This window comes from Ostrinia furnacalis, unplaced genomic scaffold (assembly GCF_004193835.3).
Source record: "Ostrinia furnacalis isolate ACB-3 unplaced genomic scaffold, ASM419383v2 OfSCF7336, whole genome shotgun sequence".
Classification (NCBI taxonomy): Eukaryota; Metazoa; Arthropoda; class Insecta; order Lepidoptera; family Crambidae; genus Ostrinia; species Ostrinia furnacalis.
In genome coordinates this window covers 1,177,505-1,192,549 of record NW_021137575.1, presented here as the reverse complement: position 1 = coordinate 1,192,549, position 15,045 = coordinate 1,177,505, and the positions used below count along the sequence as shown (strand labels likewise).

The 15,045-nt window shown below is 35.8% G+C and overlaps 3 protein-coding genes across 13 annotated transcripts in view; 2 read left to right on the top strand and 1 right to left on the bottom strand.

The window, feature by feature from the left end:
- Nucleotides 1-182: 182 nt before the first annotated feature.
- LOC114363946 (protein O-glucosyltransferase 2) lies at nt 183-3,450 on the top strand. The gene is made up of 6 exons (XM_028319882.1): nt 183-428; nt 520-728; nt 948-1,404; nt 1,732-1,969; nt 2,254-2,553; nt 2,868-3,450. The coding sequence occupies exons 1-6, from the start codon at nt 268-270 to the stop codon at nt 2,982-2,984; spliced, it is 1,482 nt and encodes a 493-aa protein (XP_028175683.1). The 5' UTR covers nt 183-267; the 3' UTR covers nt 2,985-3,450.
- A 2,231-nt stretch (nt 3,451-5,681) lies between these two features.
- CYLD (ubiquitin carboxyl-terminal hydrolase CYLD) overlaps nt 5,682-15,045 on the bottom strand; it is a 10,852-nt gene continuing 1,488 nt past the window's right edge. For 3 of the 4 annotated variants that reach the window (XM_028319880.1, XM_028319878.1, XM_028319879.1), the window contains 10 exons: nt 14,076-14,358; nt 13,008-13,202; nt 12,276-12,475; nt 11,820-11,999; nt 8,285-8,440; nt 7,562-7,750; nt 7,360-7,468; nt 6,980-7,116; nt 6,392-6,575; nt 5,682-6,032 (listed from right to left, as the gene is read on the bottom strand). In XM_028319880.1, the coding sequence (XP_028175681.1) occupies nt 5,866-6,032; nt 6,392-6,575; nt 6,980-7,116; nt 7,360-7,468; nt 7,562-7,750; nt 8,285-8,440; nt 11,820-11,999; nt 12,276-12,475; nt 13,008-13,202; nt 14,076-14,259 (1,701 nt within the window). In that variant the 5' untranslated portion in view covers nt 14,260-14,358 and the 3' untranslated portion in view covers nt 5,682-5,865. Of the gene's footprint in view, nt 6,033-6,391; nt 6,576-6,979; nt 7,117-7,359; nt 7,469-7,561; nt 7,751-8,284; nt 8,441-11,819; nt 12,000-12,275; nt 12,476-13,007; nt 13,203-13,319; nt 13,440-14,075; nt 14,359-15,045 lie in introns of those variants that run through there. The other variant, XM_028319881.1, reaches the window with a different exon arrangement.
- LOC114363941 (probable phosphorylase b kinase regulatory subunit beta) overlaps nt 13,502-15,045 on the top strand; it is a 20,816-nt gene continuing 19,272 nt past the window's right edge. For all 8 annotated transcript variants that reach the window (XM_028319873.1, XM_028319874.1, XM_028319872.1 and 5 more), the window contains exon 1: nt 13,502-13,616. In XM_028319873.1, coding sequence (XP_028175674.1) covers nt 13,614-13,616 — 3 coding nt within the window. In that variant the 5' untranslated portion in view covers nt 13,502-13,613. The remainder of the gene's footprint in view (nt 13,617-15,045) is intronic.

Here is a 15,045-nt window from a genome sequence, read left to right as displayed (position 1 = left end):
TAATTTTGAAAGGCCAAGGCTCTAGTGTCTGGCGAGCTATGTTTACTCGAGTAAAAAATCTCTTTTTTTGACTGACTAAACTTTGACTGAAAATCAATTACTTATCCATCCTTATCGATACAATGTTATCGATTTTTCACACCTCACTAAATTAAAAAAAAAGATGACAGTTGACAGTTTTAAAATGTCACTCTTTTTCCTGTTTCTATTTTTATTTGTTTTGAATTGATTACTTTTATAAAAATGGTGTTATAAGTAATTAGCGCTATGATTTGGAACTGTTGGAACTTTATTTTGCTGTGTATACAGTTTTCTTTAATTAATTCCCTACAAAATAATGAATTTTTTTGGGGACCTGGATTACAACCCCAAAATATAGTAATGCCGGCTAGATATTTCTTTGTTAATTTTACATCTTACTGTAAGAAGTAAGTATCATCCTACCCAACGTTTTAACTACATACCTAATTGCTACAATTATCAAATTTTAAAAACCTAAAAATTATATTTATGTTAAAGATATGAACCCAGCTTAGCAAACGATGTTGCAGTGGAAATCGAAGGAAAGTCTGCAAATAACAACAGGTGTCGCGTCTGGATAAATAAACTAGATCGGAAAGACGGCACTTTTTTAATTCGCTATAAAGTATATGAAACCTGCCAGGATCTTTCCATTGGAATTTATTTTAAGAGCAAGCATATTACTGGATCTCCAGTCAAGTTTACAGGTAAGAGATATCAGATAACATCTCGAATTAAAGATAAAGAATCTCACGGAAAGGAACTTTTATTAAAGAAAGAAAAAATATTTATTTGGTACTAAGTATTATTTGTTGAGACAGTTTGTTCATTTATCACTATTTTGTTGATTAAAGTGCTAACCTCAGCTTATATTTCAATATGGACTTAAATGTTTTTCAATTAAATTTTATTTGGAATATTTACAGGTCCTATACTAGCAGACCAATGCGACTGTCCAGTGAAAGATATTAACACTTGGCTGGAACAATATGGATGCCCAAAAACTTACAAACAAATTGAAAATGATCTGTTGTTACACAATGATGTTGATATGAAAGTGCAAATTAAGAAAATAATTGAAAAGTATCATAAACCAGAAAGCACTAGTTTTTGCCATTATGTTATAAAGAATAACAAAATTTACAGAGACTGTTATGGAAAGCATGTTGGGTTCAACATGTTTTCTGATAATATTCTATTGTTTTTGTCAAGAAAGGTTGTATTACCTGATATGGAATTGGTTATAAACCTGGGTGATTGGCCTTTAGTTTCTAAACTGTCAGAGCCATTACCAGTGTTTTCTTGGTGTGGTAGTAATGATACATTAGACATAATAATGCCAACATATGATATAACAGAATCTACAATTGAGAATATGGGCAGGTAACTATATTCCTAAACCATAAATATTAATTGTATTTAATTTAGGTAAAAGTCACTCCTTTCCATTTCTTGGCTAATAGTTGAAATGCTGCTTGTGATGTGCTGATGAAGCATTAAATATTTTTTATAGAAATGAATGAATCAAAACACATTACAGTACAGCTTGTTTTAGTATTGATATGCATTGATAATGTAGGTTTATTTTTTCCAATAAGTGTAGTCCAATAATTTAATTTATCATAAGAATTCCAAATAGAAAAAATAGTGTGGCATGATTATTTTTACACTCCATTTTTCTGTGTAATTACTGCTTTTATTTATTTTTAGGGTCACATTGGATATTCTGTCAGTGCAAGGCAGTGTTGAGCACCAGTGGCAGAGTCGGGAACCCCGTGCCATATGGCGAGGGCGCGACTCGCGACTGGAGCGGTTGAAACTCGTTGACATTGCAAGGGCTAACCCTGATCTATTTAATGTATCTCTCACGAATTTCTTTTTCTTTCGTGACAAGGAAGCTCAGTATGGCCCAAAGCAACCTCATATTTCTTTTTTCAAGTTTTTTGATGTAAGTATAATAGAGTTGATGTCTGGCAATTAGGTGTGTTTTTTTAGACTCATAGGTGTGGACCTGTTTACTAGCCAAGATGTTACAAGCCACTGAAACAGCGCACGCACGCGGGATTGTATCGAAAAAATACACCTCCCAGCGTGTGGCGGGTGCACGTCGCAGACGACGTGCATTTCCATAGGCGAGCACCGTGCATCCGCGCGAGTTTTAGCGGAGGCCCTTATTATGTAAATAGTTTGTAGATACTGGTCTACTTATAATTTATATTGTTATTGTTTCAGTATAAATACCAAGTGAATATAGATGGTACAGTAGCAGCCTATCGATTACCATATTTACTTGCTGGTGGTGGAATGGTTTTGAAGCAAGATTCGCCATTTTTCGAACACTTTTATAGTTTACTACGACCATGGGAACATTACGTCCCAGTTTCACGCGACTTGTCCGATTTAAAAGAACGTGTAATTTGGGCACGTGAACATGACGAGGAAGCTCGTAATATTGCTGAAAATGCTAGAAAATTTGCCAATGAACATTTACTTCCACAACATATCATTTGCTACCATGGTGTACTTTTTTCTGTAAGTATTCATTGTTACACCATCATAAACTATTATTAAATAACTCCCCATTTGAGCTTTTTGATATATTATTTAAAAAAAAAACTTCTAATCCAAAGGCTTCAATCTCAAAATCTGATTCATACCTGTGTGAACAAAAACATTGTATAGCCATATTTTGGTATACTCATTCAGTACTTTAATTCATTCAGTAACATTTATGGCATATACACACAATTTCGATCCTCTGAAGTTGCGTAAATGTTTAATTTTGTTTGAAATATTTCCCATACGCCCATTTTCCAATAATGAATTTGTTTTCTTATTCTTTTCAGGAATGGAGTAAAAGATTAAAAAGTAAAGTAAGTGTATATGACGGTATGACTCCCGTGCCTCAAGTAAAATCAAAATGTGACTGTGAAGAAAACAATTTCAAGCATGTTGAGCTGTGATGATGATTTGAATGTTAATAGAGGCGAAAACAAACGAGATTATTAATAATGAATGATCATCTTTGCATAATAATAAATAATGCATATAGGTAGGATACAGCTAGTTAAAAACTGTGTAACTAAATGTAAAGTCAAGAAAGAACTGCCAACACAAGGGCTATTAATATTAGAAATACAATTTATATATTTTGATAAGCAATATTTTTCCAATGAATCTAATTAGTTAATAGAATGTTTGTGATCTTATTATACAAATTAAGTAGAAGTTTTAATAGGACTGAAAATAAAATATTTTTGTAACAAAATTAATTATTTTAATAAGGGCATTTTTTACATTAACTATTATAGTAAAATAATACATAGATCTGTTACATACTAATGTACCTAAATTACTTTTAACCTTTTTAATCATTCCTGTTAATCTTTTTAATATTTATACCATAAGTCTGGAACAATTTACATATAATTTTGTAAATAGAATATAATAAATTAGAAAATATACTACTTAATATTTATTACCTAGTTTTATTTTTGCCTTTAGATGTTTTTATTACATTATTATTGAATTTTTATTTAAACACAAAATGGCATGGTTATAATAATACAGTGTGAGTCACGTTAAAGTGTACATTTGAGCTTTAAGCGTGGGATTTTTACAGCATGCACTTTTCGCGGAGCGCTGATAGATGGCGTTGTTAACTCAATTTCTCCCAATTTCGTATAGTGACGGTTTGATTATGAACGTGCGATATGAAAATAAATGAAACTAGACCTATTTTTATCGACAAAAATCAGGTCAATTTTTTTTTGAGATTTTTTATTTTTTATAGATTTTTTTTTCTACCAATTACTTATTGTAAAGAAAACGTAATAACTTTTAAAGCAGGCGGTATATCCTGATAAAATAAAAACAGTAATAATGCTAAATAACAGGCGATACTAAAAAAATACATAAAATACACAAAAAAGGCCAACAAATAATAAAAAATGATACTTTTTGAAAAAAATCTGCTTTCAAATTCGTGTTTTTTTGGTTATTTGATAAATGTCTCCAAAAAATGCCCCTATAACCGGTGGTTTTTATTACTTTGTATTATTCTCTATCGTATTACCTTCGTAAAACCAAAAATCGCATGTCTCTATCCCTATCACAACGTTTGCAATGATGAAAAATACGAATTTTTAAGCAGATTTTTTTCAAAAAGTTTCATTTTTTATTATTTGTTGGCATTTTCTGGGTATTTTATGTATTTTTTTTAGTATCGCCTGTTATTTAGCATTATTACTGATTTTATTTTATCAGGATATACCTCTTAGTTTAAAAGTTATTACGTTTTTCTTTACGAGGAAGTAATTGGAAGAAAAAAAATTCTATAAAAATTAAAAAAAAATGTCCAAAAATTTTTGACCTCTTTTTTGTCGATAAAAATAGGTCTAGTTTCACATATTTTCATATGTACATTTTAACGTGACTCTGAAAACCCTCATTAATACAGGCTGCTTGTAAATAAANGGCGATACTAAAAAAATACATAAAATACACAAAAAAGGCCAACAAATAATAAAAAATGATACTTTTTGAAAAAAATCTGCTTTCAAATTCGTGTTTTTTTGGTTATTTGATAAATTTCTCCAAAAAATGCCCCTATAACCGGTGGTTTTTATTACTTTGTATTATTCTCTATCGTATTACCTTCGTAAAACCAAAAATCGCATGTCTCTATCCCTATCACAACGTTTGCAATGATGAAAAATACGAATTTTTAAGCAGATTTTTTTCAAAAAGTTTCATTTTTTATTATTTGTTGGCATTTTCTGGGTATTTTATGTATTTTTTTTTAGTATCGCCTGTTATTTAGCATTATTACTGTTTTTATTTTATCAGGATATACCTACCTCTTAGTTTAAAAGTTATTACGTTTTTCTTTACGAGGAAGTAATTGGAAGAAAAAAAATTCTATAAAAATTAAAAAAAAAATGTCCAAAAATTGTTGACCTCTTTTTTGTCGATAAAAATAGGTCTAGTTTCACATATTTTCATATGTACATTTTAACGTGACTCTGAAAACCCTCATTAATACAGGCTGCTTGTAAATAAATATATTATAGTGGAATACAATTTTATGGTCTGTGAATCGGACAAAATACCGCGAAAATAATTGGACGGTGATAAAAAAGGCAAACTGTGCAGATCAATCTCTGCGGATCGATTCTAGTGCGACAAATCGGGTGCAATCTTTGAACATACTAAACATCACCATCAGCGGATATGATAGTGTACAACAGTAGGCGGAACAAAAACGTTCTCGGGTGGCACAATACTACCTTGAAAAATCCCGAGGATGTGCTTTCAATCGCAAACTGAAAACAATACGCATGGCCACGTTTTCTTTTTCAAGTCTCTGTCATACCCATTTCGGTGACATAGTCCGCGTAGATCGTGTGATTTAGATAAAAACAGAAACTAAAAACTTAAATGCCTGGCATAAACTAGTTTACCATACCACATTCAAAACCTGGCAACCCCGTCTGGGCGGAATGCAGGAGCGGCTCGTTACCCGGCGGTGTATTAGAGCGCTAAATTATCGGCAGCGCGTCTGACGCGCGTTTGTCGCGCTGCTAAAGTCGCCTAAATGTGAAAGCGCTCTTATGGCTGGTTTACACGTATTAAGTAGTTAAGTAGGTAACTAAATTTTAACTTAATTTTAAGTAATCAACTTGCATCGTAACTAAATTTTAACTTAATTCCAAACGTCAAGCTCTTGTTTATTATGAAACTGCATGTCAAAACGTGTCAATTGACAAGCCCCACCCACCAACTTGACAGAAAACTCAAGTAAAATGTAGTTTAGTTACCTACTTAACACGTGTAAATCAGCCTTTAGCGGTACATGGCGACGTCGGGGCTGCGGTAGAAGCACATGTAGGCGTCGGCGAGCAGCCGCGCGGCGTGCGGGGAGGCGTGCGCGCGCGCGCCCTCCTCGCCCAGCCACGAGCCCAGCTCGGCGATGCTCACGATCTCGGGGATGTTGTAGCCGTTGCGCTCGCCTGCGGAGTGGGAATAAATTTGGTCTATTCCACTTTAATCACCTAGCTTTGATCACCCAGGTGATCAAAGGACACTAAATTGCCGCTGGAAGTTCACTTTGATCACCTGGGTGATCAAAGTGGAATAGACCAATAAATTATATTGACACATATGAATGTATATGAGACACTTCAGTGTTGCCCAACGTGGCAAAAATAAGAAATAATAACCAAGTATTGATAGTGGCGTCCTCCTCGGACACTTCAGTGTTATCCAACTAGAATAGAGTAGCGAACCTGACTCGTCAAAGATTGTAACTTTTTACCCTACTGCCAATACAAGATTATTTAGACAGAAATTAAGTTTGGTGGTATTGTACCTTTTCTATCGGCCATCGAATCGAAGAAGCACCAGGGAGCATCGTGACCCACACCAGCTTTGACGAACGCCACATAGTGACTAGTTTCAATGCACAGCACAGCAAACAGCTCCATATAAACTCGAGGCACTGGACACGATTCCAGTATGTTTGCGAACTCTTCGCAAACTGTCAGCGGTGTTGCCTGTAAAAAAATATCATTTTTACTCGTATCAAGTCGAGTATCTTGTTCCCCTAAGTGGCAAAACGTGACAGTTGGTAATTTCGAAATGTCTGCTCTGGTGGTTTTTTGTATGTAGTTACTGGGCTCCGTTTTGCCACTTAACTAAAGCCTGGTCCGTGAGCACGTAGAATTTTGTCCAATGACCCCAAGCTACCCATCCTTATCGCTCGCGCGTAATTATATTGTTGTCGCGACTGTGCGACGGGCGCCCGCAGTGAGTGTGCGAGCTCGACAGCAACATAATTACGCGCGAGCGATAAGGATGGGTAGCTTGGGGTCATTAGACAAAATTCTACGTGCTCACGGACCAGGCTTTAGGGGGTCTGATTTCAATCACAGTCAGATTGTTATTCTTCTATTTGTACCTTGTGCTGTGGGCGCTTATTGTGCGCGAGCCGCAGGCAGGCGGAGCACAGCGCGCCGGCCTCCAACGTGCCGCCGCCGCTGCACGCGCTGCACTCCCACCGAGCCAATGTCCCACACACGGCACATTGACGAGGCACTGCAATGTAAAAGTAAAAAGACAGTAAAGCTATAACAACACCAACACGTGCCGATCTTCATCGCCGAATCGATCACGGCGCGATCATAGGTCAATGACAGGTCGCGTGGACTGTCATGGGTCGCGCGACCTGTTTTGGCCTATGATCGAGCCGGCGATGGCGATCTGCAGCGTTGGTGTAGTTCAAACTTAAACGCAATGTTAAAATAGTCAAAACCTAAACACTTAAGCAAATCTACTTACATCCTTCAATGAGATCAGTAACGTCCAACAGTGGAGATGGCAACACTTGTTGGTACAATTTATATTGCTTTCCGAACCTTGGCATTTGGATAATGAACGCCGCGGGAACCTAGAACGAAGAATAAGAATATAATTATCAAAGTAAGGGTGTATTAACAGATTTATCAATTGCTTAATTTAAAAATAATAGTAAATGCGTTACCTCACTAAGCTTTACACCTGAAGTAGCAAACGATTGTTCAAGCAATTGTTGTACTGTTGGCAAGGAAACATGTTCGTCTTTTTCCACGAATAACTGGTAGCAAAACGACTCTTGCCCCGACGATAACTTCAGGAAAGGTTCTGCGCGAAGTAGTTGTGCTACCAGACCGTTCAGAAACTCCTCTGGATCCTGGAATAAAAATAGGTGCTTTCAGAGAGTTGCAACTGAAGAGTCGCGCAATTTTTTGGAGATTTTCTTTTGTTTGTTTATCAACTGTATAGTTATGTATTTAAATAATTTATAAAAAAACAAGATGACAGTTTACTGCGACATAAATTTCCCAAAAGATTCTTACGTTTTTCCGCGTAGATGGCGACACTTGTCCCGTCCCTATACATATTTGGGGTGGTTCTAGATTCCTTTCTCGAGTGTTGTCAAATTGTAATTGCTTGGATAGTAGAAAATATAAATTGAATTTGAATTAAAAGTATTGGTTGGAGTTATAATAAAGAAAGGCGAGGCCGAAGGCCGAGCTATAGTTCAAATTACAAGCTCAACTATAGGTTGATGACTTGATGTTAATGCATCAAATGAGTATTTATGCGAGGCCGGAGACCGAATCCCGAAGCGGCCAGTCCAAATACAACCTGTACGATCGGTACCAGTGTTGACGTGACGTCACGGATACCAGCTAACTCGAGCGGATATTTTTGTCCACGTCACCTTCTCCTCGCACGTGAGGCCGGGCACGTCGGAGAGGCGCTCGAGCAGCGTGCGCAGCTTCATGACGCGGTCGGCGCGCACGTACCCGTGCCGGCGCAGCGGGTTTACGATCTCCTCGCGCAGCACTCGCTGCACTTCCGAGTAGTGTGGTGAATCCTAAAAAATATTTAATTATTTATTTTCTAAGAAAACCAACAGCGTTTTTCTGAGATTAAATTATAGCTAAAACATGTCCAAAATAATGGCAAATAACAGGTTTTCCTTGCTTAAGAGCGTTGTAGCAAAAAGTTGGCGTTCGAATTTTAGGTTTTTATTGCTTGACGTCGCGTAGTGAGTGCGCAAACTGCATTTATCTGTACAATTTCAACGCTGCGTCGACTAAACGATCTTAATCCGTAGTTGTATCGTACCTAAGACATATAAGAGTACATCATACATAATAATAAAGAAATAATGTATAATTTACCTATTTGATTTTTTCTCAGATCAGACTTTTAGCAAAATCAAGTTACGTAATTAATGTATTTTTTACACTAGTAAATCCCGTGACAAGTTTTTAATCTTTAAATTAAGTAAAGTAATAAGTTGATGGGTTTGAAAGAATTTATGTTTTATTTTATTCTTTTTACAGCATCAAAAGCTTGTTTATGAAAAATATTTACTATTTAAATTTTACTTTTGACTTTTTAGTTTTTATGATGCGGGATGGAAAAATTAAAATTTATTCTGATTTTGTGACGTTTCCGCACATAAATATGGATAGGTTAAATAAATAGAATGAAATGTATGAAAACGAGCGTGCCATTTTTTAAACGTTATCTATAATATCTGTGTCCATCAAAGAGCTCGTAACTAAACATCGTAAGCGCCATTCAAATTATTATCTAAAAGTTAATAATAAATATTTAGTTTTTGTAAATCTAAACAAGTCAGGAAATCAAAGAGGTAAATACTGATATCATTGTGATTTTATAGAATTTATTATTATAAACCACGGTCGTATAATGCTAAAAAATCAGAGGTAACTTTAAGATTTTTATCCATAGAGCAAAATTTATCTAATCGTGTTTTTAAACAGTTATCCCATTAGGTACACATGCGTTCTGTAATACAAACCCATCAAAAACAATACTTGTCAAAAAACCAAGTCTCACTACTCAGTTGTTCTACGGTAAAAAGTTGTGAGATCCATGTAATACCAAGTCCAGTCCAGGAAATCATTAACGTTTTACATAAATATATTGACTTGGCCATCGCATGAAAACACGTGTAAATTAAATTATTTAGTGCGAAATGAAACAAAATTTTGCATGTCTACATGCAAAATTTCAGCTCAATGGGAAAACAGGAAGTAAGTAAATTTTAAGTTGCAAGATTTTACAACTCCAGATGTCAAAAAAAATAAAAGCTTGTAGATAGCTTTACAAAGAAAAGAAAGATTTATGAAGAAAATAAAAAGTACTGTCTACGATACATTTGTTAGGCCGTGTTGCACCGTCTTACTTTAACATTGACATCAAAAATAAGGATAACGAAAATAATCGATAAGTGATCTCACTCGAATATTTCTTATAGTAGGTATACAAGATGTCGAACAAATGGTTACTTACTGAAAAAGTGCTTCATGAGACCTAGCAAACGGCATCAATAATATGTTTAAGAACGAACTGAATCTATTCAAAAAACCTATATTTCCAGCTTTCATAGATTTAATACAGTTACAAACAAACACTAAATCAATGGTTTCTGAGAATTCTGAGTGTCTTAATGCCGTCCCCTTTATCTGCTTATTTAGTATTTATTAATTAGTATCTCTTGATGATATTGTAGCAAGTTAAAACTAAAATCATGTTTTCCGTAAATAATTTAAATAAGAATGCAATTTACGAGTTTGTTGTTTGATTATTATGTTTATTCTTTGACCTATTTATTGTTATTGTTTTAAAGAGCTCATGAAGCACTTACAGGAACAGTAAACAGTTTCTCGATATCTTGTATAATTAAGAATCAAGTGAAATCACTTATCGTTTCCACCCTGTACCTATACTTTTAAAAATAAACTCATTTTATACGTTCATTTGTATAAGTATCTACAATACAAATACCTAACCAACTTAGTTGACGTTTTATAAAACTATTTGTCTAAGTGTCATCGAGCGACCGCTGGTGGATTTGCCATTTACCTGACCTACCCCTTTATTACTAAACGTTTAATATCAGATGAATAGTTACGCACCAATTTCTTTCATTCAGTCGTCAGTAATTGAACTTTCGGAAAAACATGACGAAGCGTTGTGTGACCATACAGACGCTATTCAACTTTTATTAGTAAGGAAGAGTATATTTTATGTTGGTAGAAACACAATAGCATAGACTAATGTTTTGACACCCTGTTAAAATTTTTATTAGTCATTTATTTTTTCCTGACCAAACAGATACCATAATAATATCTTTTATCTATTCTACCCATATTCTGTAAGTAAAATAATAAAAAGTTTGAAAAGAAAGAAATTACAAGTCCGATTTACCTAAACAAATAAATTAAAAATACTTGCGGATCAAAAGTACTCAATCATACTACAATTTACGAAAAAATCACGCGTGACGCATATACGTCAGTGGGCAGTCAACTGACATAGACCCGGCGTCTACGAGTGCCAAAGCACGACTGATTTATGCCATTTGATGCACCCGATTTTATAGTATTTTCAAATTAATTTTTCATTTAAAGATTGAAGATGGATAAATTTTCTTTTTCACACAATAATAGTAATATGATTCTTCGACGACTCTTACGACTTTTAGATTATGAGATGTGACCTGTTTTCTTGCAGTAATTTTCTCGAATTTTGACTATCTTAGACATGATAAAAATGCATTTTAATGAATTAAACATCAAAATTTTCTCAATACACTTTCTTCTTCAGGGTGTGCTTATTCTAATGAATACATTCTATCTTCTTACTTAGAAATAAATTTGTAGTAATATTAGTTCAAAGTTGTGCCTTCGCGAGTTACCTGGAAATCGGGCTTTCGAAATTCGCTGTTTTCGTAGGCAAAAATTCAATTTCAACGAGATTTTGTCAATAGACATTCCGTAAAAACGTATGATAATTACGATGATATAAGTCAAAAGAAGCTATAACAATAAATTATATGACTAAAATCATTTCGAAAACTGCCAAATTCTCGATTTCTGCATGAAAAATGTGACAACGCTCTTAACAAATAGCAGTTACTGTGTTGTTTGAAAAACAAGCTAAAAATGGTCAAACAGACAGAGCCAAACATAAGCCATCGCTTTATAATGCATTACGATGTTTAGAGGACTTGATAGGAGCAAAACTTCTCAGATTATTTACAAGAATAGTGTAAAGCCTGGTCCGTGAGCACTCGCACACTCACTGCGGGCGCGCGTCGCACAATCGCAACAACAATATAATTACGTGCGAGCGATAAGGATGGGTAGCTTGGGGTCATTGGACAAAATTCTACGTGCTCACGGACCAGGCTTTATCAAATTGTGGAATCAAACCTCTGGTTCTGGTGGACGATACAGCAACGCATCGAAGACGCTCGTAAAGGTGAACATAGCGAAGAGTGTCGCATCCAGGTAGCACGAGTTGTGGTGCCCCTGTATGCCTCGATTTTTGCCCGCTAATTCACCCAAGGAGCTCAGGGGTGGAACCACACCTGGTACCACGGGGCATTCAGGCTGAAATTAATAAAAGGGCCATTACATCAAACCTCGCCAATATATCACAAACTTATATGAGAAATTTTAGTCGAAGTTTTCACATTTTACAAACTCTTTTCTGAGCAAAGTTAACGGCATAAGCGTCGTACGGTTTGGTCGACATTTTACGCATAATTTTCCCTTAGGCTTCTAGGCCAAACGAGTCTCAAGTCCGTTGCATTTTTGAAGTCTCGGTTTTGGACCTTTGGAGATTTAAAGAAACAAGTCTGAAAATAAGAGATAGCTGGTGCTTACTTGTTCAAAATCATCGGTGTCATGCGAGTCGGCGCGGTCCGGCGGCGGCGTATCTCTAAAACGCGCGTCGCGGCGGCATAACGGTAGCGGCACAAACAGCGCTCGGCCCGGAGCGCAAGCGAATAGTCGAGTGCCACCGCGGGTGCCGTCGCCTAGACCGCACACGCTCTGTTCTAGCTCCACACCCGCTGTTGCTGTGTCTGATAAAACAATACAATAAGAATTTAAACTCCAATTAAAGTTAAATATTAGATTGTTTCAGGGCACCACTAAAATCTACCATACATTATTAGCACCATTAATTACCTATACAAGGAATACAGCATAATTGAAATGGTCTTCGCCCAGAAAATAAATACGATAAGACCGCTTAAATGATACACTTTCAAGTTGGTTACGTTACGTTTTTGGACAGTTTTGATGCACAATAAGTAAAAGTAAATAAGTGTGAGATAAAAAATACGGAATCGGAATGCTGTATTCCTAAGTGCAGTGCAGTGCTGTATTTCTAAGGTCTAAAGTGAAAGCATTTATTCAAGAAAGTAACAGGTGAGCAGTGAGCAAAGAACATGATGGTGAGATTAAATAGTAAAAGAAACGATAAATTACTAGGATTTATACCTAATTAGAGGAATGGTAAACAAGCATAGTAGACACTCGACAAATACGCTCTGGGGTATCAACATCATAAATAGATCGATTTATGTTAGAAAAATGCAATTAAAAGTTTACCATCGATAATGCCGATCCACCTGACGACGCCATAATAGTGTTGATCAACATCTGTGGCAACTTCAACCAAAGAGCCAACACCGATATCTTCCTGTAGATCGATAGGTGAGCTCCTCGTCGCTGCAGGAGCCGCCCTCGGGGACCCTAATGCTGGAGAATCATATAATTCTTCAGGCGCGTCCCCGCTGCAGACATCTGTAAATATAAGAAAAATTCCCAAGTCAATGACCGGAAAAATTACCTAAACATTTAACTACGATTTTTTTAAACATACTGCGGGAATATAGAAACACTTTTGAATTAAAAACATACTTTCTTGCAACTGAAGAACGCAAAGGGGAATATCGTCGTAATTAATTTCCTGAAAATAACTGCACGCCATAGTTTTAGGGCAGCGCGGACTATGCACACTGCCAGCCGGCCGGCCGCCGCTTGTGGCGTTACTCGACATCTAAATTTAGAAACTAGGAATGGCTAAAATCGGCTCACCCACTCGCGTCCAAATGCTAGACTTATGAACTGTGTGTTGTGGTTGTAGTGTAAATATTTGGGACCAAGATAATTATAGTGAATGTGTGATTGTGACTTGTGCACAGGCTAATAACAATGGTAAATATTTAAGTTTTAGATTATTAGATTTGAAAATTGCGCCTTAGTGTTTCTAACGTGAACATGAATTTTCTTTGATCTTAATACTTGAACTTTTTTACATAATATGATGTATCCACAATATTATATTGAATAATTGATAGATAAGATTCATATTTATTTTAATGTATTAGATACTTTAGTCAATATAATTCGTTTATTCAAATAGAAACTTAAACGGCACGAATAAGCGACCGAAAAAATGAAGAAGAGTTGTCGCCTGCCGAGCCGGGCTTGAAGGTTCGCGTTACACGCAACATTACGCCTGCTGTGGTTGCGGGTTCGATCCCGCAAGTATTGATTGTTTTTGGTATTTTATGTATATTTATTAGTTTGTTTATACGTGATTGTCGCTTTAGTGCAAGCTTTGCTTATGAAGCCAGTTGGTAATACAAAAAGTAGTGGCCATTATATGCTTACCCACAAGTATTCCAGTCTCCACTTTTTTAGTGTCTTGTACCATTTTTTTTGGTCTATAATCTTCTGGTGATGACTTCACTTGAGGTGTTGTGGAGGTTGTTGGTTTATGACGTCTTTTGTCGGGTGCCAAGTGTGCCAAAAGGTTCACAGATTTGACACGTTCATGTTGCGAAGAACGCTGCATAGTGCGTCCACAGTTGCGAGGCACTGACCCATACTCGGGGCGCTCCGGCTCGCGTGGCGCTGGGGGCCAGCTTCCTCCGATCAAGTTGAATAAGTCTATCTATAAAGAAAAAAAATCATTATAATTCATTTAAGTTAGAGTCGGCTCATCAACTCAGTAGAGCAGCAAACTGGGAAAAATATATTTTCTTCATGCTTTATGCCTTATGCCTGTGCTAAAACTCGCAGGGGTGCACAGAGTGGGTACCATCAGTACACTTTCATAGTTTTTTTTAATCAATAAAATGGTGTTCATTTTTTTTCACTGCTTACAATACTACTGCACATAGAATAATTGATTATTCAAAATAATCAACAGATATCATGCCAATATTCCTGTATTTCATCAGATAATCTAGTCTTGTACATATTATATTGTTTTATATTATACTCCATGCATGACATGCATAATTCTTTACAGCAGATTTTTGCAAAGTTAGCCCAGTTGGTTCAATTGAGAATTTATTAAATTCATCAAGTAAGCAACCTACATAATTATTGTGAATGATGAATACCTATTGTACAATTTATTTTAAGAGACCCTGTATGGATCATCTTATTGTCCATTGCAGTGGCTTCATAAATATTTTATGCATTGTATTTATCACTAGCTTTCCGCCCGCGACTACGCGCGCGTGGTCCCCTGAACCCTATTTTTTTCCAAAATAAAATTTAGCCTATGTTACTCGTGGATAATGTAGCTTTCGAATGGTGAAAGAATTTTTAAGTAGTTTTTGAACCTATTCAT

What these genes read in the sequence shown, in the direction of transcription:
- LOC114363946 (XM_028319882.1), top strand. Translation starts at nt 268, where the DNA reads ATGATTTGGAACTGTTGGAACTTTATTTTGCTGTGTATACAGTTTTCT. An exon ending in ATCTCCAGTCAAGTTTACAG is followed by an intron (nt 729 to 947) that starts GTAAGAGATATC and finishes GAATATTTACAG; the next exon opens with GTCCTATACTAGCAGACCAA. An exon ending in ACCATGGTGTACTTTTTTCT is followed by an intron (nt 2,554 to 2,867) that starts GTAAGTATTCAT and finishes TATTCTTTTCAG; the next exon opens with GAATGGAGTAAAAGATTAAA.